The following is a 21,274-nucleotide window of genomic DNA, read 5'->3' as shown; positions in this document are numbered from 1 at the left end:
TGGAGGAGCAGCTGCCCAGAGAGGTGCGGAGCCTCCCTCACTGCAGATGGAGCCTGCGGACCCAACCCTGTGTGTGCCCTGTGCTCTGGGATGGCCCTGGGCACGGGGGTGGCACCAGTGACCCTCTGGGGGCCCTTCCAACCGTACCCCAAATCTGTCATTCTGGGACCGCTCGTGGCTTCATCCTCGGAGCGCCAGCAGAGCCCTGGCCGGGTTTCGGTACTGGTTCCTGAACGGAACCGATACTCCATCACGGTATCCTGCTTTTTCTAGCGCTCACCTCTAACACCACCTAATCTCCGCGGCTGCCGGCCGCGCTCAGTACCGGCGCTGTCACCGGGTGAATCCCGGCACTGTCACCGGGCGAATCCCGGCGCTGTCACCGGGTGGATCCCGGCGCAATCACCAAGTGGATCCCGGCGCTGTCACCGGGTGAATCCCGGTGCTGTCACCGGGCGAATCCCGGCGCTGTCACCGGGCGAATCCCGGCGCTGTCACCGGCCGAATCCCGGCGCTGTCACCGGCCGAATCCCGGCGCTGTCACCGGGTGGATCCCCGCGCTGTCACCGGGTGGATCCCGGGGCTGTCACCGGGTGAATCCCGGCAATGTCACCGGGCGAATCCCGGCGCTGTCACCGGGTGGATCCCGGCAATGTCACCGGGCGAATCCCGAGGCTGTCACCGGGCGAATCCCGGCGCTGTCACCGGGCGAATCCCGGCGCTGTCACCGGGTGGATCCCGGGGCTGTCACCGGGTGGATCCCGGGGCTGTCACCGGGAGAATCCCGGCGCTGTCACCGGGTGGATCCCGGCGCTGTCACCGGGTGGATCCCCGCGCTGTCACCGGCCGAATCCCGCCGCGCCGCCCCGACACACGCAGCGCCGCCACACCGCCCGCGCTCGCCGCGTGCCCCCGCCCGCGCGGCGCACACCAACTGCTGCGGGGGGAGCGCCGCCGCTCTTCGCCGCCCTGGCCGCTCGGAGGGCCGGGGAAAGCGGAGCTCCTCGCTTCTCCCGCTTCGCTGCCCAGCTCCCAGGCGATTCCAGCTGCCCGGGGGCGGCGGGACGCGGCCCGGGCCCCGCGGTCCCCCCCCCGTGGCGCCGGGCCGTGGTGGCGGCCGGAAGCGGCGGGCGGTGCCCGGCGCCCAGAGCTCCGGCGGCGGCGGCGCGGGCGGACAAAGCGGAGCGCGGCCGGGGCGGGCGGCGGTGAGCGGGGACGGGATTCGGGATCGGATTAGCGGTAGGGGAGAGGGCAGAGCCGGCGATGTGGCGGTACGGGCGGTGCTGAGGGAGGGATGGATGGAATGGGCAGCGATGATGGAGCTGGGGATGGAGTTGCTGGGGAGCTGGGCGGGATGGGACGGGGCAGCCTTCGGGCGGGGAAAGGGGAAAGTCTCGGTCCGTGCCGGCCCCGCCGTGCGGCCTGGCCTCGGCTTCCATGAGGGGAAAACTTTGCCGGGCCGCCCCCGCCCCCGTTCCGCCCCGGCCCTCCCCTGTGGGGACACGGAGCGATGACCCTCCCGTCCCTTGTCGCCGTCCCCTCTCAGGGCACTATGAACGAGGAGCAGTTCGTCAGCATCGACTTGGACGATGACAACATCTGCAGCGTCTGCAAGCTGGGCACCGAGAAGGAAACGCTCTCCTTCTGCCACGTCTGTTTCGAGCTGAACATCGAAGGTGAGGCTGGCAGCGGGGGCCGGGGGCGCAGCCGGCTCCTCCGAAAGCTGCCATCGGTTCGCGGCTTTGGAAACCTCTGTCTGTAGAAAGTTTTAACCCAGTCTGTTTCCTAGCTCGTTTCTTGTAAAGGTGAGTTGTTTTCTGTAAAGTGAGTTTCCTGTAAAGCTGCTCCTGCAGACGTGAAGGTGAGCTCCTCTCTTTCCAGAGCCTCTGAAATGCCCTGGTGTTTATTCCACCTTCTGGCGTTAGACCTCAGATGTTGAACTCGGGATCTGATTCACGTCCTTCATTTATTCACAGGGTTTGCTCAGTAATTAGAGGGGGTCTATGTATCAAGCAAGCTCAAACTGCAAATTCTATAGCGTAATATTCGAGTTTTTAGAAGCAGATCACTTTGCTTTCACTAGGTCTGCTCAGGGGATTATTTCTTTTTATTTTCGTAAAACGTTGGAATGTGTAATATGATAAAGCAGGATTCGTTATTAAAGCTTCCTAAAGTCTGCAAATTAAAAAGTAGGAATTTTGACCGTCTTGACAAGCCTGATCTTGTATACCCATTTTGAACCTCCAGAATAGTATTTTAAAAAATTTAAACCGGTTTTGGTAAAGAATTACCCCAGCTTTTTTTCATGCACGAATGAGCAGTACATTATTTTTGTCCCTTTTCTGAAGTCAAATTGCTTGGCTTTGGAGCAACAAAGTAACTTCTTCGACCTACATAGAGTGGTCTTCACCAATTACACGTAGATATGACTGCCCAGAGTAATTTATGTTGCTGTGAGACAGTTGAATATGAAGATCTCAACAGCGTTATGTGAGTAGTCCTGTAATTTATGTTATCATTTCTTGATAACACATAGTAGACTTTCGTTGCTAATAAAGGCAGTGTATTTTAATCTGAACAATACTTTGATACTTTAGAAGTAATTGCCATGTGTTTTGCTTTTGTTTAGAAGAGACATTCCTGTGTACTTACACTTTTTGTTAGAACTCAAGAGCAGCTGCCAAACCTAACACAACCTGTCAGTCTGTCTGAGTTTCCTTATTGTTTTAGAATGTTAGGTTTAGATTTCTCAATATGGAGAGAAGATGTTTCTCTCTCTAGGCTTTAAAAATATACCTACACTGTGAGAATTAAGTACTTCCATTACATTATTAATCTAGTTCTGTTTTGAAAGTGTTGAAAGTGATACAACACATTAAAAATTTGCTGAATGGTTCCTGTCCTCTGTTGTTTGAGATAAGCTGTGGATTTGTCAAAGCTGCTTGCTATGGCTGTGACTTTACAAAGTGATCTGTGTTTTAAGTGGAATGGGTTTGGGATTTTTTGCTCTAAATAGCCTTGGTAGTAGGAAAGACTTAATCTGTGCAAAGCTTTGCATAATCTTCTAAATTTCCAGTTAATTTTGAAAGGAGGCTGCTTGGAATAGAATAGTGATAAAAGCTCCCCTGAAGTTACATGGGCCATTGCAATTCTTCTGTTTTGCATAATAAAAGTATAGGTATCTTTGATCATGTTGGCATCAAAATGCCTCACTTTCTGATAGTGTGTCTTCTGTGTGCCACTTTGAAAAGATGTACTGTTACTGCTCGTCGGGAGGAGAGGCTGAAAGGAGGCAGAGGCTGTGTCAGTGACTTTTTATATAGAGTCATTCTAAGGCTTTTCAGCTGAACTACTGCATGAGTCAGCTCTTTACCGTACCTGTGGTCACGCTTTCCTTGCTTTTGACATATCTCTGCACTTTTTGTGACAAAGATTGATTTTTAGGCATCTAAAACAAGTCCTTTGGCAGCCCTGGGTACAGCACAAACTGGGTAGTTTCCTAAAGCACAATGTTGTACTGGATATTTTCATACTGACCACCTGATTATGTTTTAATGGAGTTCAGATGCATTAAAACTTGTTGAACAGAATCCGCAAGTTGCATCAACTCTTTGTCGATGTGTTACCCCACACTTCCAAATGAGTGTGGATCTCGCTGATAGTTTGTCTTTTTATTTCACATCATATTTAAAACTGTCAGCAATTAAACCCCATATTCATATCAACTATTTCAGGAAGTGAACTAGGCAGTTCTAAAAAGATACTCATGCAACAGCTAAGACAGGCTTGCTCATTTTTGGTGTTGATGTGCCTGTGGAACTGCTCCCTCGGAGAAGCAGGAAATAGATGCTGGTGGAGAGCAGGCAGGCTATTAGTCACAGCTCAGCATCTTGCAGGATGCTGGAGTCCTCCCACTGTTTGCAGCACCCTGTTAACTCCCATGTGTTAAGTGCTGTCTGAATTAATTGGGATGTATGGCACCTCTGCTGTCTTTCCTGACCGTGCAGTCTGCAGCAGGAGCTGGGTTGGGATAGGAAGGAGCAGTACAGATGGATGTGCAAGCAGTGGGCTTGGCAATCAAGTTTGCAGTTGGATTCAATGATCTTAAAGGTCCTCTCTGACCTAAATACTTCTGATTTGTGAGTCTAGGTATGAAATTCTGGAAGTAGGCTTCCTAGCTTGCTTTTTTTAGCTGGATGTCATATTTTAATGCTTTAACAAAACTGATGAGGGCGATTCTGTTTCCACTCATGCCAGCAGCATCTGACTGTTTAAACCTGGATGTGGCAAATCCATGTGCTGGGAACTGATGCAGCTGAAACAGATTTTCTCAAGTGTCTATGAACAAAATACTGCAGAAGTATAATTTACTTAGCTGCACTTAATTATGGTGTAACGTAGAGATGGTGAATCTTTGCATCTCCTGGCATCTGTGAGTTCAGCAGCTGACACAGGCCTGCCTGTGTCTCAGTAGTGATGTTGTTGATTGCCTTGGGTCAGTTAGAGGAGGAATTAATAACGGGGGACTTGGGGACCATCTCCCTCTCTAATAATGACTCCTTTCTGGATTAGTGTTTGGCATGGCTCAGCCCCTCCTTTCCTGACATTGTAACCTTTATTATGTTTGGACAGTATCTTGGTAATGTTCCATAACTGGGGGGGAAAGTTGAGTTTCTCTTATAGTCCTTTATAGAGAATGCTGCTATACAGAAAGCTTGATCTGTGGTCTGTCTTGATTAAATAACTGTTGAGTTTCTGAATAAGGAAGTCAGTTACCATGTCATAAAACCTTTGGTTTTTATCAGATATCAGATCCCCATCATGGTTTTTCTAATAGTAGATTTTCAGCATTTTAGTGAAATAAAATGATATCTTAGCCTAAACTGTGATTTTTGCTTCTTACTAAGTTCAGTTAATTCACAGAAACTGCTGGTCTGAGTGTAACTGGGAGATCATCTGTGTGTCTGTCCCAGAATTTATTCAGGAGTGATACATGTGGATTATAGGGTCTATTTTTCTGAAGCTGACTGAAAGAGTGGTAGCAAGGGCAGAAGAAAAGAGAACGTGGATGTTGGAATAATTAAAGCCAATATGCAGGTTTAAGCTTAACCCTGTTAAATGTCATCAGTCTTTCTTGAGCAAGGAAAGAGCAACAAACTCAGGAGAGTTTAGTGGTTCTAGTCTTCAGTCTCAAAGGGGTGGGAGCAGTGTTGTCTCTGGAAAGGGCAGTGTTTTTTTCCTGTTGCACTGGCTCATCCAGCTCATTTAGTTTGAGGATTCGCACTCAGGGAGGCTGAGTGGACTAAGCTACATGTAAATATTTCTGTTGCCATACTGACTTTTGTATCTGAAGGTTCACAGTCAGATGATGTAACACAACAGAACGTTACTGTGCTTCTTAAAGTTTAAAATACGCCAAGTACTTGCATGTGAAATAGTAAACATTTTGAAAAATGAAGCTGATTGTGGACAGTGTTTTGAAAGTTCTACATAGGGTTTAGAATACCCTGGTGAGGAGGATCTGCTGGGGTTTGATGTTGGCTTTTGTTTGCCTTGTGCAGATGAACTGAACGTCAGGGATCATGCATTGTTTGCTTTTCTGAGTAGGTGTCACAGTAGTAATCAGTGGACTGAAACAGGAAATGGTTTAAATTCATACGTGACTGGTTTGCATAAACCAGGAAATCACGTGTTGTGTGTTAATAGAAACAAAGTTCTTCTTTTTCATTTCTTTAGAATATGAGAAAATTATTACCTGAACTCTGCTAGCAGAGAGTACTAACAACAAATCTGCAGTGATACTTCAAGGCTGGGGAGAAATGCATGAAAACTCAAAAATACCTGCTTGTGTATGTGTAAAAACTGTCTGTAAATATATACATCAACAAAACCAAACCCTCTGCTGGCATATGGTGTTTTAAAACTCCAGTTGTAGCATTTGCAAGCTGTGGATGCTCCACCCCTAGAAGTGTTTTAAGGACAGGTGAGATGGAGCTCTGAGCAACCTGTCAGGTGGAAGGTGTGCCTGCCCATGGCAGGGGTTGGAATGAGATGATCTTTAAGGTCCCTTCCAACCCAAACCAGTGTGTGGCTCTGTGTGACCCATGTGTCACCCCTCACACAGCGGCAGCCAGAGGGTCCTGCCTGTGGTGCTGCTTGGAGGCGTTCAGGTTTCTTCCCCCAGGAAGGCACTGCACACAGCAGCTGTGTCCTGGGATCCTCTGGACACCTGTGGAGATCCCAGCTTCAAGATCTTAATACTTGAATGGTTTTGTTTGAACGTCTAACTTGGAATTCTATAAGAATTATGGTTTACCTTTACTTTACTCCACATAGTGTGTCTGTCTTTAACTGGGTTTATGCTGGTATTTCTTGATGCAGAATTATTTAAAAATCTGCATTTCCTCACATTCGAGGGTTGTAATGGAGACATACATTACAGTAATAGAAGTGGAAAATCTAATTGTTTGAGATGATTTTTTACTCTTTTGCTTATCCAGTGCTGCTAACTACAATAACATCTTGGAGAATGCTGGCTGACAAGCAAACTGGCTCACTTCCATTTCTGTTTAGATCTGAGCAGCTGAATAGCAAATGACAGTTCCCATCCCAGCTCCTGTAATATAAGAGACAGTGTAAGTACTGTCCATTCCCCTGATTTATGTTGAAGTAGTTAGGTTTCCATGGTCCTTTAAAGTGCTCATAGACTCAGCTTTTGAGGCAATTTCAGCATCAGGTTGCTGCATCTCAGTCTCCAGGCTGAGACAAGGATGTTATAAATAAGTCCATCTTACCACATAGATTTTTTCCTGTTAAGGTCTATAAAATCTTGTATAATACCCTCATTCTGTGTTCATAAAAAATTAAAAAAAAAAAAAAAAAAGAGGGGGTGGGTTTAGTTGTTGCAAACTGTAAGGGCTCGATTTTCAGGTTTTTTTTTTCTTTTTACACCCTACAGAAGAATATCTCACTGAGATAAAATGTGTTGTAAGGTATAGTTGAAAAAAGTGGAAATCACTGCTTGATTTAATTTTCTTCTAGAATATTACTCACCCTTATTTTTTCTTCAGTGTTAATGAAATGATAAACAGTAAAATTCTGGCAATAAAAGCTAAAAATTTCCATCCTTGCCCTTTAGAGTAGACAGATAAGAACTTGTTTCAAGGTAGCATTTGTAGGCCGGGGATATGACTCATTTCTCTAAACATGAATGGACATGTGAAATTAGCTGCAGTTTCCACTAAAGCTCTTAACTACAAATTCAAGTCTGAACATGACTGGAGATGCTGTTCTTACTCTGAATGCTGTACGAGTACCACCGAGTAATGTCATGCTGTGGAGCTGGTTCAATTAGTACGTTTTTGCATTCTTAATGTGTACATTTGGGAGGTTTGTCCATGCAGACAAGATAATTGAATATTTGTTACCTGGCATCATCCAGGCTACAGAAATACAGCTTAGGATTTCCACTCTCTTCTAGAAAAACTGATTTTTCTTACAAACTTTGTGACATAATATTTCCTGTAGTGAAGTTTTCATCAGAATGCATTGCTTTGTTTAATAGAGTAGCAAACTCTTCTTAGTAAAGTAGTATATAAGGAACATGATTCTTGAAAATATATTTAAGGGACCAGCTGGATCTCTGTTCTGATATCTTTGCTCTGTGCTAAAATACAAATGAGCTGAAAGAAATGAAGTGGGAGGTGATTTGTGTGCACACTTGATGTATGGAAAGTACTGGCATTATCATATGAAAGCAAGGACAGAACTTTAATTTATGAATAAGATAATATTTAGTCTTTACAAAGTGTCTGGTTTTAGAAGTTAATGAATGGCACTGGCATTTTCCTTCTAGCCAGTCTAATAAATCATAAGATTTAACTCTCAAATGAGATGGCATGTAAACCCTTAAAAATAGCAATTGGCTTTATATCTTGTCAGGCAGATGTACTGGAGATACACATCTCTAATGATCCTGCTTTTCAATGTTGGCAGAATTGTACAGCTGGAGAATATCAATTTTCCCCATCCTTGTCATTTAGATGCATGGGTAACTTGTTGTCTTAGGTTATCATGGGCTGCTTGTGTTTCATGCATTTTGAACAGGTCTTGGGATTTGCTTTTCTGGGAGCCCCATCTTTCAGCACTCCTGGTGATCAGCTTATGCAGCAGTGGTTTACAATAGTGAGACAGGAACATTTAATGTCTTGTGAAGCCTTTCTGTCTGCTGCAGGTCTGGGCCCTGCACACGGGGTAAGCCACGCTGGAGCTGCTGTCATCTCTGTGTAATAAGTAATCAGCCCAATTTCATCAATGTGCCATTTTATTGAGAAATATTGTGAAATAGGAATTTTGGAAAAAGCCACAATCAATGGACAGCACGGGGCCCGGGGTCGGTGCTGGGTGACCTCAGATCCGGCAGCTCCGTGTGCTCCCCGTTCACAGTCTGCCTTTGCAGGGCTGCCTTATGTACAGTTTTGGGCCAGAAAGAAGGTTGTCTCATCCCATTGTCCACTCGGTGTTCCATATTCATATTCCTTTTCTCTCCGTCTCCCAGTCCGATGAATGGCTTTCTGCAGGGCTGGACTCTGATTGCATTTACGGGAACTCTGCACTGGGATGCACACCCATGATGATGTAGATAAGATTTCCATCAGGTGTTGATCACTGGGTCATTGGTAATCCCATCTTCGGAGGAGACCCATCTCCTGGTGGAGACACCCTTCTTTCTATTGCAGATGTGCTGCTCCCAGTGTTCCTGGCAGAGACTTGCAGTTTCACAATTACTTTTTATTTGGTGGAATTAAGATGACTCAATACCATATATTTCTATAAAACACAAGTTAATTCTCCAATACTTATAACATCTGTGTTCCTGCAGACACTGACGGCTGTGCAGGAGCTGGTGGGACATGTCTGTGTGCAGAGTGCTCCTGGGCTGGGCAGCTGAGGGCAGCAGCAGCTGCAACATCTCGCAACACACAGTGAAGACCAGGGCTCTGAAAGTGGGCAGCCACAGGCAGAGGGGCTCCTGCTTAATGTAGGATTAAAGGAGGAGAGCAGAGGTGTCTGTCACAAATCTTCACTGAGGTGAAGTGTGCCTGACAAGCAGTTCTTCTCTGGCTGTGAAGGCAGGTCTCCACAGCTAAACTCAGACTGGAGTTGGGTATAAATCTTACCCTTAAGTATTTGTGAATTCTTTAAGTAACCAATGGCATAGTACAAACTTATCATTGACTATTCATGTGTCTACAAGTATTCTTGTTAATTTTAGTTCATCTTAGATTCAGGGGGGATTTTCCACTTCAGCTGCTATGCACCATTGCAAAAAACAATTAGCTTGCAGCACTACATTAGAAATTGCTAAGAAGGGAATGGCGGGCTTTCTTAAATGCTAATTCCAACCAAAGAATCTGAAGGACCAAATATGAAATTTGGTTGTTTGGGTTTTTTTTTTAAAGAGAATAGCAAACAAATGAAAAAATAAATCCCACTGCTGAAGATAAACAAGCAGGCTAATGATCACTGATTTTTTTTCTTCTATGGAAACATTTGTGAAGGGACGTGGAATAATCTTGGTATTCAAGAACTTTTCTTTTGAATTGGACTTGTTGATTACTATTATAATCTGTCCAAATAAGACAAGTATTCTAGCCAGCTTTATGACCAAACATTTCGATTCAGTTCTGTGTCTTTATAATGAAGAAGAGTTGTACATAGTTCTCAGTGAATCAGTTGTAAAGGCAGAAAAAATCTTTGTAGGTTTTTTACCCTCAAAAAACCCAGAAAGAAAAAAAAAAACAACTTAATTATGATGGAAACTCATCTACTTTCAAGTACAACTGCCTTCAAATGGGGTAGAATTTGCTGAGATGTGATTGCTCACCTGGTTATCTGGTAAATATTCTCCCTGCTCTCAGCTGCTTTATAGTCATGAATAAATGGAAGTTACAAAAATGTGTATTAAACTGCCTGATTGCTAGACATACATTTACAAAATTACCTTGTAGGAGTGGATTAGGAGTCATTTTGACTGCCTGCCTTGCATAGCTTACAAATTGAAATAGTCAGGATTTGGGTTCACTTTTTTTTTTTTTTTTTTTTTTTTTTTTTTTTTTTTTTTTTTGCCTAAGCATTAGGCACTTATGTAGGAAGTCCTGTTCTTCAAGTCAATATACAAATATAGTGTTGAGTGAAGTGATTTGTTCATATTTCATCTAGGATACATGAGTTCCTAGAATCAGAAACAAATAATGGATTGTAAATGCTTACTTTGTTTTATGATTGGTCTGGAAGTTTGGCATCAGCCTGTGGATCATGTGCACTTTTGGAATGATCTCTGGCATGAGCTTGTTTCCTAACAACATCCTTGCTGTCTTAAGTTTATTTGATATGGCCTTGTACATATTAGTGAGTTTTGTGGGATTTTATTTTCTTTTTTCCCCTGAAGATTAAACTTTTCTACTCTGTGTAGTTGTAGGGTTTTTGTTGCTTTTTTGAGGGTTTTTTTTTCCTTCTGGGAAAAAATAAATATGAAATGTAGGACATACCTGGACATAGCCCGCAGTCCTGTTCTTGGAAAGTAAGACAAAGGGGAGATGTACACACACTTGCAAATGTGAAGGGGAAGAGAAGCTGATGGGTTTGTAATTGCAGAGTTGAAGAACCAGACAAGAAGTAAGAACGATTCAGATCAATATTGGCAATCAGAAATGTGGAGATGGAACTGAAACCCTGTGAAAGTCCCCGAAACTCACAATAGCTGTTTATCAAAATTACAGTATTGCTTCTTGTTTTGTACAAAAATCTTGCCATGTTTTATGCATCTCCTGGTGTAGAGTGTTGAATAAAGCAATAAAACTGCATCATCTTTATATATCACTTGGTCCATGCCAGCTCACCAGATTGTAGCTTTTTCTGCAGTTGTCGATGAAGGGGAAAACATGAAGTAATCTGAGTGGAGTATGAAGTCTTCTCAAAAAGAAAGGGATATCTTTTCTGCCTCATCAAGCTGATGGTATTGCCCACAACAGGAGGATTTGTTCCAAAGAACTGTACCCTTACTTGCTGTAATTCTGGTGTATGATTGCTAGTTTGTGCTGGCACAGCAGCTGCTGTCCCTGCTCAGCTCTTCCAGAAGGTTATGGCTGATGTTCTCTGCATAGGAAAGGACTAATTGTCACCTTAGGACAAAAGAGAGATTGATGGTTGTTTTAGTTTTGTGTGTGATCATTAGAGTAAGAATCTAAAAATGTGGAAGCTGAAGCAGGTCTGTTAGTTCTCTACAAAACTGGTTTGGTTTTGCACATTTTCAGTTCCTTTATTCAAAATTCCTTTGGGGGTTTTTGCAGTGGAGTAAGAGAAGGGGTAGGATGTAAATTCTGATCTTGTATACTGGAAGTGTTTGGCACCAAAACCTGCCCTGTGCTCAGAAATAGGGACACTGTGGCTTGAACTCTTGAAGTAGCATGTTTTTTTCTTCTATAATAATTGCTCATTTCAGGCACTCTTATTACTGAGTTCAGATAAAACAGATCTCTTTGAGCAGCATGACTCTAGAATGGGCAAGTTAGCAATGTTCAGAACTCTTAAAAGATAAATCCATCAGAAGGAAAGATTTGAATAACCTTGAGCTTAAGACTTGGGTATAATTCAGTTGGGGCTTCATGAAGTTGTGCTGTACTTGTTCTTTTTTTTTGTGTAACAGTTTGTGTGTTGGCTATTTTGTGTGGTCTCATGCTCCTCTCCTACTGGACAGGTAACATTTATTCTCATTGAAATAATGAAGTAGTCTCAAAGGAATTTTGTTTTTTTTAAGTGATGCCATCAGTATTCTGTCATTTGTTGTGTGGGTGTGTTTGTTAGGTGGGTTCCTGAGCATTATTGTATGGAAAATTGTGCAAAACCTGTTTTTCAGCCCATTGTATATTTTCTATAAGTAAAAGAAAGCGCTATGAGCAGCAGCAAAGTAGAGTGTTGAGGAATGACTTGGGTAAAAGCACTGAACAAATCACTTGGGTAAAACATTGAGGAAATCACTTTGGTTTTCCAGGGTTTGTAGTGTTGTGAATATATTTGCCTTATAATTTCACTTGACAGTGTTTGCTTTCCCTTGATGGCTTAAAGATTTAAGGTTTCCATCATGTTACTTGAGTTAAGTCATGAAAACAAATGGCTTGTCTTTCTGGTTTTCAAAAGAAATGCTGGTGGGGGTTTTTCAAGTCTCTGTAAAGATAGGTCAAATAGCATAGCAGGTAGGCAGCAGATTATGCAGAGCTTTAGAGAAGTTGGTGAATATCTGTTTGCTGAAAGAGGCTGAAAAGTGCCTTGAGTTTTGGAGTGGGAACCTTGACTGCCCACTGAAAGGGGGCACAGAGTGTACTTGACTACAGAACTTCCTTCTTAAAAGATGTTTCTGGTTAGTATGTGAGTTTTGTTTCTTCTAGTAGCTACCTCATGAACAGAAGGAACATGTGTTTTCATGACTTTACCTTTTTTCCCCTGCTGCTAAGAACAAAATTAATTCCACTGCCATTTTCTTTTATTTTCTAGGTTTTTAGACATTTTGCACCATAAAGTGTGCGCACTCTCAGAAACTCAGCCTGAAAATAAGGCACTTAAGTTTCAGTGCTGTCCTAAGAGTGGAAAATCAGCAATTTATAATGGCTGCTCTTGATGTTTGAACTCATCAACTTCAAACAGCAGTTACCAGCAAGTGAGATAATCAAAATGAAGTGCTTGGATTTGTTTTCAGAGTTTCGTGTTAAAAATTTTACCTTTTCAGATTAGTTTTGAGAGTACTGTGGGATTTCATGGCATTCAGTAACTTTAAAACAAACATTGTAACAAACAATTTGTTAATTGTTTGGGGTGGGGAGATTACACTTTACCACAAGAATTTAAGAGGGTAAATCAGATAGAACTGAGGCTTGTTGTAACATGTAGGTTTCTTCTAGAAGTCTGTAAATGTCTCTGTTACCATATTTTGTTACGTGTTATATTTCATGGTTTTTCTTTTATTTTAGTCACTTTTAATGGCTAAAAGGTAGAATGACTGCAGGTTGATTCATGTTGCCTAGATTCAGGGATCCAGTTACATTCTTTATTGGTTTAAATACTTCATCATTAAACACTTTCAACCTCTAGTACATTCGTACTTATTATTATTATTATAATTTGCAGTGACAAACTTGTTTGACAGAATTAGTTTTCATTGTATTGGGAACCTCCCAAGTAGTATATGGAGTACTGAAATAAATTACAAACTGTTCATTACTCTGGACTTGGGTTCTGAATCTGAAGAAAAATAAATATCCACTGAAGCTGCAGAAAGTAATTTTGTACTGGGGCACTATTAACTTTCTGGAATAGTCATTTCTCATACCATCTGTGTTCACTCACCAACTGCAGAACTTCACAGATTGTGTTCCTTTTTAACCTGTCAATCACTAGCAGTTACTTGGAGGTTTCAGTTACCTGCTGTAGCTATTTGAACAGTCTTTGAGGGAGGATGAGCAAAGAGGAGAATAAACAGCCATCTTGTGTGATGTCATGGTTTAACCCCAGTGGGTTGGGGAGAGAATTTCAGCTTGTGGGTTGAGACAAAGACAGTTTCAAAGGGAGAGCAAAAGCTGCTCATACAAGCAAAGCAAAATAAGGAATTCATTCACTGCTGCCCATGGTTGGGCAGGTGCTCAGCCATCCCCAGGAGAGCAGGGCTCTGTTGTGCATAACGGTGACTTGGGATGACAAACACCATCACTCCAAACATTCCTTCCTTCCACCTTCTCCCCCAGCTTTACACCCTGAGCATGATGCCATATGGTGTGGGATATCCCTTGGGCCAGCTGGGATCAGCTGTTCCAGCTGTGTCCTTTCTCAGCTCCTTGCAGGCCCCCAGCCCACTCCCTGTCAGGGTAGTGGGAGAGGCAGAAAGGGCCTTGACTGTGTGCAAGCCCTGCTCAGTGATAATGAAAACACTGGGATAAAAATTAACTCTATCCCAGCCAAAAGCTGCACATCTCAAATAAATTTCAGGACAGTTTAATGTTGGCAAGCATTGCCAGTATTAGAGCTTCCTTCCCTGGCTAGGCTGCAGGCTTGTAGCAGTGCAAGCCTTTGCACTGATGTATTATGCCAAAATAATAAACTGTGGCTGAAATCTGAGTTACGTTTGACCACTTGAATGAAACAAGCCTGCACTCTGCAGTATTTGAGCAGATGGCTCATAACATTATGCATAAAAGATGGGAGCTTGTATGAGTGCTGCCAAAATGCTCTTCAGGATGGTTCTATAGAACTTGCTGATACACAGTTGGATTTATTTTACTTCTGTAGCTTATACACTTGTGTGTAGGGGTGATGCAGCATGTGTGGAGTTGTCAGTTTGCTTCATCTCTGTCACCACGCAAGAGGGACACGCTGAAGTCCTGCTCTAGAGATTATGGTGTGCAAAACACTTTGTGTGACAAGGGCTCAAGCCTGAGGGAAGCTTCACAAATTTTGGACTGTGAGGTACCCTTGTTTGCTTCAGTGACAAGACTGTTAGTAGGAAAGTATCACTAAAGTTTTTGTTTTCTTGGTCACTTGCGAATAAAGATTTTAAAAAATTAGCAGTAAGTGAATTTCTTTCTGTTGTGTCTTTACAGGAGTACCAAAGTCAGATCTTCTACATACAAGATCTTTAAGGGGGCACAGAGACTGCTTTGAAAAATTCCACTTAATAGCAAATCAGGACTGTCCACGATCAAAGCTCTCGAAAAGTCCTTATGCAGAAGTAAAGAATATCTTGAGCAAAAAAATTAACTGGATCATACAATACGCACAAAACAAGGATTTAGACTCTGATTCTGAAAGCTCAAAACCATCTCAGCACCAGCTTTTTAGCTTCAGACATCAGACTGATAGGAAATTACTGCCACAGTTTGACTCCCCAGTCCCTAGATACTCTGCCAAATGGATCGATGGGAAATCTGGAGGCATCTCCAGCTGCTCACAGACTCTGCTGGAACCAGGAGAATCCCCAGACTTCAGACTCGGTGCTGCCTTCTGCTGCAGCAGCGTTTTGTGGCCCAACCGCAGCCAGGTCCAGAAGGCTGAAAAAGCTGAAGGTGATTCACCTGCCAGTGTTCACAGGAGACATCCTCAACATAGCAGGGAGGAACGTGAGTATACATCTGTTTACACACAGCCTAGCGAGCAAGGGCATTCTTTCAAATACCAATTGACCACTTCCTGTCTCCACAGGGCATTAGTTCTCATCCTGAAGTCCAGCATGTAAAATCTGGGGGGGAAAAAGAGCTACTTGCCTGAGCAGATAGGGTGGTTGGTTGGTTTTTATTTGTGATTTTTTTTTTACTCTTAGCTGTAGCCTGGTGGAATATAGGACGTGTCTAATGTATGCAAAAAAAGTCATTTCAATATGTCATTCCTGGGAGTTGCACAGCCCTGCCTGTGGAGGTGGAGGTTACTCAGCTCCTGCAAATCTCTTATTGAACTTACACAGTGCCCTGAGTTATATTTCACAGAGACCTGGCCTAAGCAACAGGGGAAATTAGATGTCAAGTAGCAAACTTGTGAATAGTAGCAGTCTTGTAGTTCGCATTTTACTGGATTTGTTTTTTTCTTTGTGTTTGTTGAGCATAAGGAAATGGGAAGGCCCTTCTGCCACCATGTCCTCTTAAAGGCTGTAGTAGAAGACCTGAGCTATCTTTTGATGACTGTGGTGATAATGAAAATAGCAGAAAATTAGTTTCTCTGTTGTTTAAGAAGCTCACTAGAAGAAATCTTTAGAAAAATCTAGTATATTTTAATGTCTCTAGAATCAGGCTGCACGAAGTGTGTTAGGAATGGATTCCTAGAGGCGTGTGCTGTTTCCCTCCAGTTTTTTAGGTAGTACTTGGTCCTGAGCTGGTGAATGCCCACTCTTAGTTTTGTAGATGAGGAGAATAATTGGAGAGGGTTTCTGGACTTCAAAAGACCTGAGAAAGAAAATAAAAGCACTGATAAAATATTCCAGGGGGAAACAGGTGGTGAAAAACAAGGCAATAGTGAAATCAGAATGTCAGAAGGATCAGAGAAAGAGGTACTGTGAAAAGTTGGAATTCATAAGCCTCCCTTTTTTTTTTTTTAACAAACTGACAACTCTGTCCTTGCAAAGCTGAGTCATTCCTCATTCTTTATGAAAGGATTTTACTTAACTGCTGCATGATGTGTCATGTTGCATTTGTAGTGAGTTAGTAGCCTTTAAGCCATAAATCAAGACAGACACGCTGGGCTTTTTGACCACCTGTCTGCTGGAGTCATGAATTGGGATTACATAAATCAGGACAGTGTATAACAGAGGAATTATGGAAGCTTGACCTGGTTTGTGGGGTTGTCTTACTGAAGTTAGTGACTTGGAATTTATCTCCAATCTTTGATTTGGTGTGGAAATATAAATCTGCATTGAGCACAATAACAGGTTTTTTCTTCTGTTATGACCACATAATGTAGCTTTGAGGCATTTTTGCTTGTATTTTGCACTATTTACCTTTAAAAGCCATTCATTTTGGAGGCTCTGTGATTATATAAAGTTTCTATGTTAGACAAAAACTTGGACTGCCAGAATTAGGTAGTGCAATGCTTTCACTCTTAACAATATAGCTGTCTACTGAAAAAAATATTAATGGAACTGTAAAAAAAAACCTGGCCAGTATTTCTTCAGAATTTCCCTCAGCTGTGAATAGAGTGTTTTACCATTTAAATTCAGTGCTCCATTCCTTCTCCCTTTCCCTTCTGTATCAGAATATTGTGCCATGAAACAGTCCTGTCCCAGAACACTCAGATGAATCATGTGAAGCAGCCTGTCTGCCAGATGACAAAATGTTAATGAAAATGCTGAAGGATGGGGAAGTAACATCCTAACACTGATATAAAAAGGGGGGAGGAGGAAATCTTGACATTTTTAGCTGTTAATTATTATATTAAATTTGGTCAGGGTTTTCACAGTTCTTAAAGGGTGGTAAGGTGTGAGAAGGGACTTTGCAGGTTTATTGATAGCTGAAGGTAGGAAGGAGCACCATTTTACCTGGCTGATGGAGGGAAAAGCTGAATCTATTTTAGTCTTAGCTGGGATTATGTCTCAAGTACCAAGTCTTAGCTATTGCCAGCTTCTTTAGTTTGGCAGTACTGTCAGCAATTTAACATCCCACAACTGCCAGCTGTGAGAAAGTTTGAAAGAGAAGGCTTAGGATAATCAAGTAATCCAGTGGGTAGCTAAAACCCATCTTTTTCAGAACTCTGGACTTTAAATTTGCCATGTAGAAACCTTTTGCACAGAGAAATGTCTGGAAAAAAGCTGCAACATCGTCTTTTTCTCTCAAGTATGCAATGAGAGCTTTGCTAAGCTGCAGCAGAAACAGCTTTGCTGAAGTTTAAAAACAGCATTTTGGAATTCCAAAGGTCTTAGAACTTGTGCTGCCTGTGGTGTTCAGATTGTGGCTTTCCACCGTGGTGACCAGGGCGTCTCAGCAGCAGGCAATGAATGGCACCATGTGTGTCCACTGCAGGGTTGAGGGGATCCTAGGAAGCAGGCCAGGGCTTCCCTGCTGTTGATCAAGGTCAGTGAAGAATACTTTGACAGTTCCCTCCTCTGAGGCTTGAGATTTCTGTGAGGATGAGCAGCACACACAGCCTGAGATCCAGAAGGGCTTTGGAGTGATACAGAGGATCTCGTAGTTCTCACCAGGAGCACAGAAGGAAACCTCTTTTTATATGCTGGTCTTCATATCAAGCCAGGATTGTCCTTCATCGTTTGTCACTGAGATACTCACTGGAAACTGTGTGTGTTATTCCTGTATGCATAAAAGACTGACTTTGATAACCAAAACAGGGAGCAGCTTGCTGAAAATTCTGTCAGGAAGCTGCTTCTTGCAGGCTGGGAAATGTAGCAGGACATACCTCAGAATTGTTCCCTTACCCACGATTTAAACAGGTCTGCCTGGAGGGGTTGCACTGGGGAAATCATGTTTTGCAGTCAGAGAAGGGTGGAGTATTTAAATATGCCAAGTAGTTGTGATTCTGGATACTGCTGTTTTCAGGGCTTGATTTTCCACCTTTTTGACATCGAAGAGAGGGTTTTCTAATGGAGTAAATCCTTGTCTGTGTCAACATTAAGAGGAGAATTTTCATACTTTCCTCAAATGAGTGATAAATACTGTTGTCTCTGACTTCCTGCCACACTTCTGTTGATTATTAGGATGAAAATTGGAGAAATCTTGAGAAAATAGGAGTCTGCTTAGGGATGCTTATGTGACAATGGTAGTAGTAATAACAGATTTTATTGTTGCAGTGACTACAATGACTCTGGGAGAGTTAAAGCAACTTAATGAAAAACTACTCAAGCAAATCCAGGGTGAGAATTTTTCAATACTCTTTGTTTTGGGTTTGTGGTGCTTTGTCATTAAAAAAAGTTCTGGTTTTAAAAAAAAATTTGATTGACTTTCTGTCAGTTAAGTTTTTAACTGAAGTCTCTTGTTTTGTATGGAAGTGTGTGATATAGAGAGATTTCTAGGTTCTTTCATTATGTGATCTGCTTTGGTGCTAAAAAATTGGCACAGTGTTCTCTTTAAGAGTTTGACTAGAACCATAGAATTGCTAAGGTTGAAAATGATCCTTAAGATCATCAAGTGCAACCCTTAACCCAGCACTGCTGAGTGAGTCCCCCACTGAACCAAGTGGCTCCTCAGACATCTCCACGTCTGTTAAATCCCCCCAGGGGTGGTGACTCCACCACTTGCCTGGGCAGCCTATTTCAGTGCATGACAACCCTTTCCACGAAGAAACTTTGCCTGGTGCAAACTAAGGCCATTCCCTCTCATCCTGTCACTTGTTAGCTGAGAGAAGAGCCCGATCCCACCTGGCTCCACCCTCCTGTCAGTGAGTTGTAGAGAATGATGAGGTGCTCCCTGACCCTCATTTTCTCCAGGATGAGGCCCCCTCAGCTGCTCCTCATCGGATTTCTGCTCCAGGCCCTTCCCCAGCTCTCTTCCCTTCTCTGGACATGATCCAGCACCTCCATGTCCTTGCTGGGAGGGTCCCAAAACTGAACACAGAGTTTGAGATGTGGCCTCAGCAGTGCCCAGCACAGGGGGATGTTCTCCTCCCTGGTCCTGCTGCTGCTGGCCAGAGTCAGCTTTGTTTTGAGTTCTAAACTCATCCACCTTGGCTCAGGATGTCTCTAACTAGAAACAAAATGATGCTGGTCAGTTTGCAAAGCATACAAAGCTGTGCTAGAGCCGGGAAAAGCAGAGTTCCTGTGCATGATCCCACTGAAATGTCCGTGCCTCTTCCCCAGTGTTGTTTGTCAGTGCTCCCTGAGCCTGTGTCAGTAGAGGACCCAGTGCATTGACCCGGTGCTGTTGTTGCAGATGTGTTTGAGGAGCTGACACAGCAGGTGCAGGAGAAGGACTCCCTGGCCTCCGAGCTCAATGTGCGCCACATCGCCATCGAGCAGCTGCTGAAGAACTGCTCCAAACTGCCCTGCCTCCAGATGGGAAGAGCAGGGATGAAATCCAACGTCCCCATATGAAGGGAGACACCTTCCATCCCCCCTAGAGCAAACTGTCCCTGGCAGCGTTGGGAAACATTCAGTACAGCTGCACCCACATTTAGAAGCTTTGGAGAAAACTTGGGCAGCTTCCTCTTTGTATTCGTAATCCGCGGGAAGTCTTATTCCACTTGGGGTTTAACAAAAAGGGCAAATATTTTGGGTATTAAAATCTACTGAAATATAGTTTATTCACATTTGGGGATTATTATTTCTTTCCCATAACTACGCATGAGCCTTGAAAGGAGTTCTGTGTTTTGTTTATGATAAAAGTGTTTCTAGCAAAGAATGACCTGAAGCCTGTAAACCTGCCTCCTTCATACAGGGGACAAAATAAAAATTTGACTTTTGATCAGGTCTGATCGTGTTACATCCAAGAGAGCTTTAAGGGGAGAACAGTATTAATGAAACTCATGTTTTCTTATTTATTATGAGCAATATTTTATTATTGAAATTTTATACTAAATAAATATCACTATTTTAGGTACTTTTCCAGATCTCTTTATAAAATGTCTGAATTACTCTGTGTAATGTTTATGCCTTGTGTATGATTGTTTATCCTTTTTCAGGTCTGTATCTTTCATGATACAATTTTAAAAAGTATTGTTTCCCAAAGAGATGAATTTCACATGTTGAAGAAAAAACTCTAGTGGTGTCTCACTTATTTTTATCAGCTTTCTAACTGAAGAATTTGGTTCATGAGATGTTTAAAAAAAGCACAGCACTTGCTTTAAATTAAAAAAAAAATCCATACTTTGGTTTTAATGCATAGAAGTTGAAGTTGTTTTATATGTGTGAAATTTTCAATGCTGAAAAATTACTTTGATGAAACTCAATAAATTTGTAATACTACACTGCCTTGTTATGATTTCTTTATAAAGTTGGATCAGACTGATAAAGTTCTGAAATGCAAGTAGTAATGGTACATTATAAATCAGAACAGCCTTTGCATTTTTTAAACTTATATCAGTCTATCATAGCAATAAATCTTAGTCTCTGCCAAAAATACTCTCTGCATTTGAGCAGCTGAAAGTTGCTGAGTTGCACTGAAACAATCTGGGGGAGGATGAGTGGAAGATACAGGCATACACAAAAAAGTTAAAAGTCTTTGTGCTTTTAGCTCTTTAAGTGAAAATGGAGTAACTTCTGTAGCTGAGCTGAAGGCGTGACTAGCATGAAGAAAGGTTTAGATTTGATTTTAAGCTCAAGCCGAAGTTCAGAGTAGGTTTATTGATTGGCCTCTGTGTAGTGATAACTGGTTGTCATAGGACAGGTTGGGTTTGTGTTTTTATGACTTTTTATTGTTTCCCTCCATATCCTCCAGCTGTTCTAAAGCCTTTCCACAAATGCATGAGTAGGGACTTGAGCTTGTCTGAGTATTTTGTGCATCAGGAGGGGAAAAAATCAGTAGCATCATTGCTTGTGTATGCAAGTGGGCCTGTAAGTGGGCACTAGAAAAGCCTTGGTTCTAATTGTCAGAAGATGGATTAATCTCCATGTGCAAGTCTGTTGGTAGAGACCTTGTTGATTGAGTACCAAGGTAAGGGTCAGGTGAGAGAAGTGTCTCTGAGAGGGACCTGAGGATCCTGGTGGAGAGTAAACTATCCCTGAGCCATCAGTGCCCTGTGGCCAAGGAGGCCAGTGGGATCCAGGGATGCCTTGGGAAGAGCAGTGCCAGCAGGTCAG

The 21,274-nt window shown here is 42.8% G+C and overlaps 1 protein-coding gene across 2 annotated transcripts; it reads left to right on the top strand.

Moving 5' to 3' along the window:
• Positions 1–1,143: 1,143 nt before the first annotated feature.
• On the top strand, positions 1,144–20,440 carry C2H21orf91 (chromosome 2 C21orf91 homolog). 2 transcript variants are annotated; one of them, XM_066340723.1, is made up of 5 exons: positions 1,144–1,205; positions 1,547–1,676; positions 14,649–15,164; positions 18,332–18,394; positions 19,410–20,440. In XM_066340723.1, the coding sequence occupies exons 2-5, from the start codon at positions 1,553–1,555 to the stop codon at positions 19,568–19,570; spliced, it is 864 nt and encodes a 287-aa protein (XP_066196820.1). In that variant the 5' UTR covers positions 1,144–1,205; positions 1,547–1,552; the 3' UTR covers positions 19,571–20,440. The 2 variants fall into 2 exon arrangements, with proteins under 2 accessions (XP_066196820.1, XP_066196819.1); XM_066340722.1 differs by having other exon boundaries at positions 1,150–1,239.
• Positions 20,441–21,274: the final 834 nt, after the last annotated feature.

Source organism: Sylvia atricapilla, chromosome 2 (genome assembly GCF_009819655.1).
Source record: "Sylvia atricapilla isolate bSylAtr1 chromosome 2, bSylAtr1.pri, whole genome shotgun sequence".
NCBI lineage: Eukaryota > Metazoa > Chordata > Aves > Passeriformes > Sylviidae > Sylvia > Sylvia atricapilla.
Note: the sequence above shows the minus strand (reverse complement) of the source record. Positions and strands in the feature narration are given on the sequence as shown.

Bases quoted from the DNA above. Each gene is read 5' to 3' on its own strand.
- C2H21orf91 (XM_066340723.1), top strand. From the start codon at position 1,553: ATGAACGAGGAGCAGTTCGTCAGCATCGACTTGGACGATGACAACATC. The intron at 1,677-14,648 runs GTGAGGCTGGCA...GTGTCTTTACAG, and splicing joins TTTCGAGCTGAACATCGAAG to GAGTACCAAAGTCAGATCTT. The intron at 15,165-18,331 runs GTGAGTATACAT...TTATTGTTGCAG, and splicing joins TCAACATAGCAGGGAGGAAC to TGACTACAATGACTCTGGGA.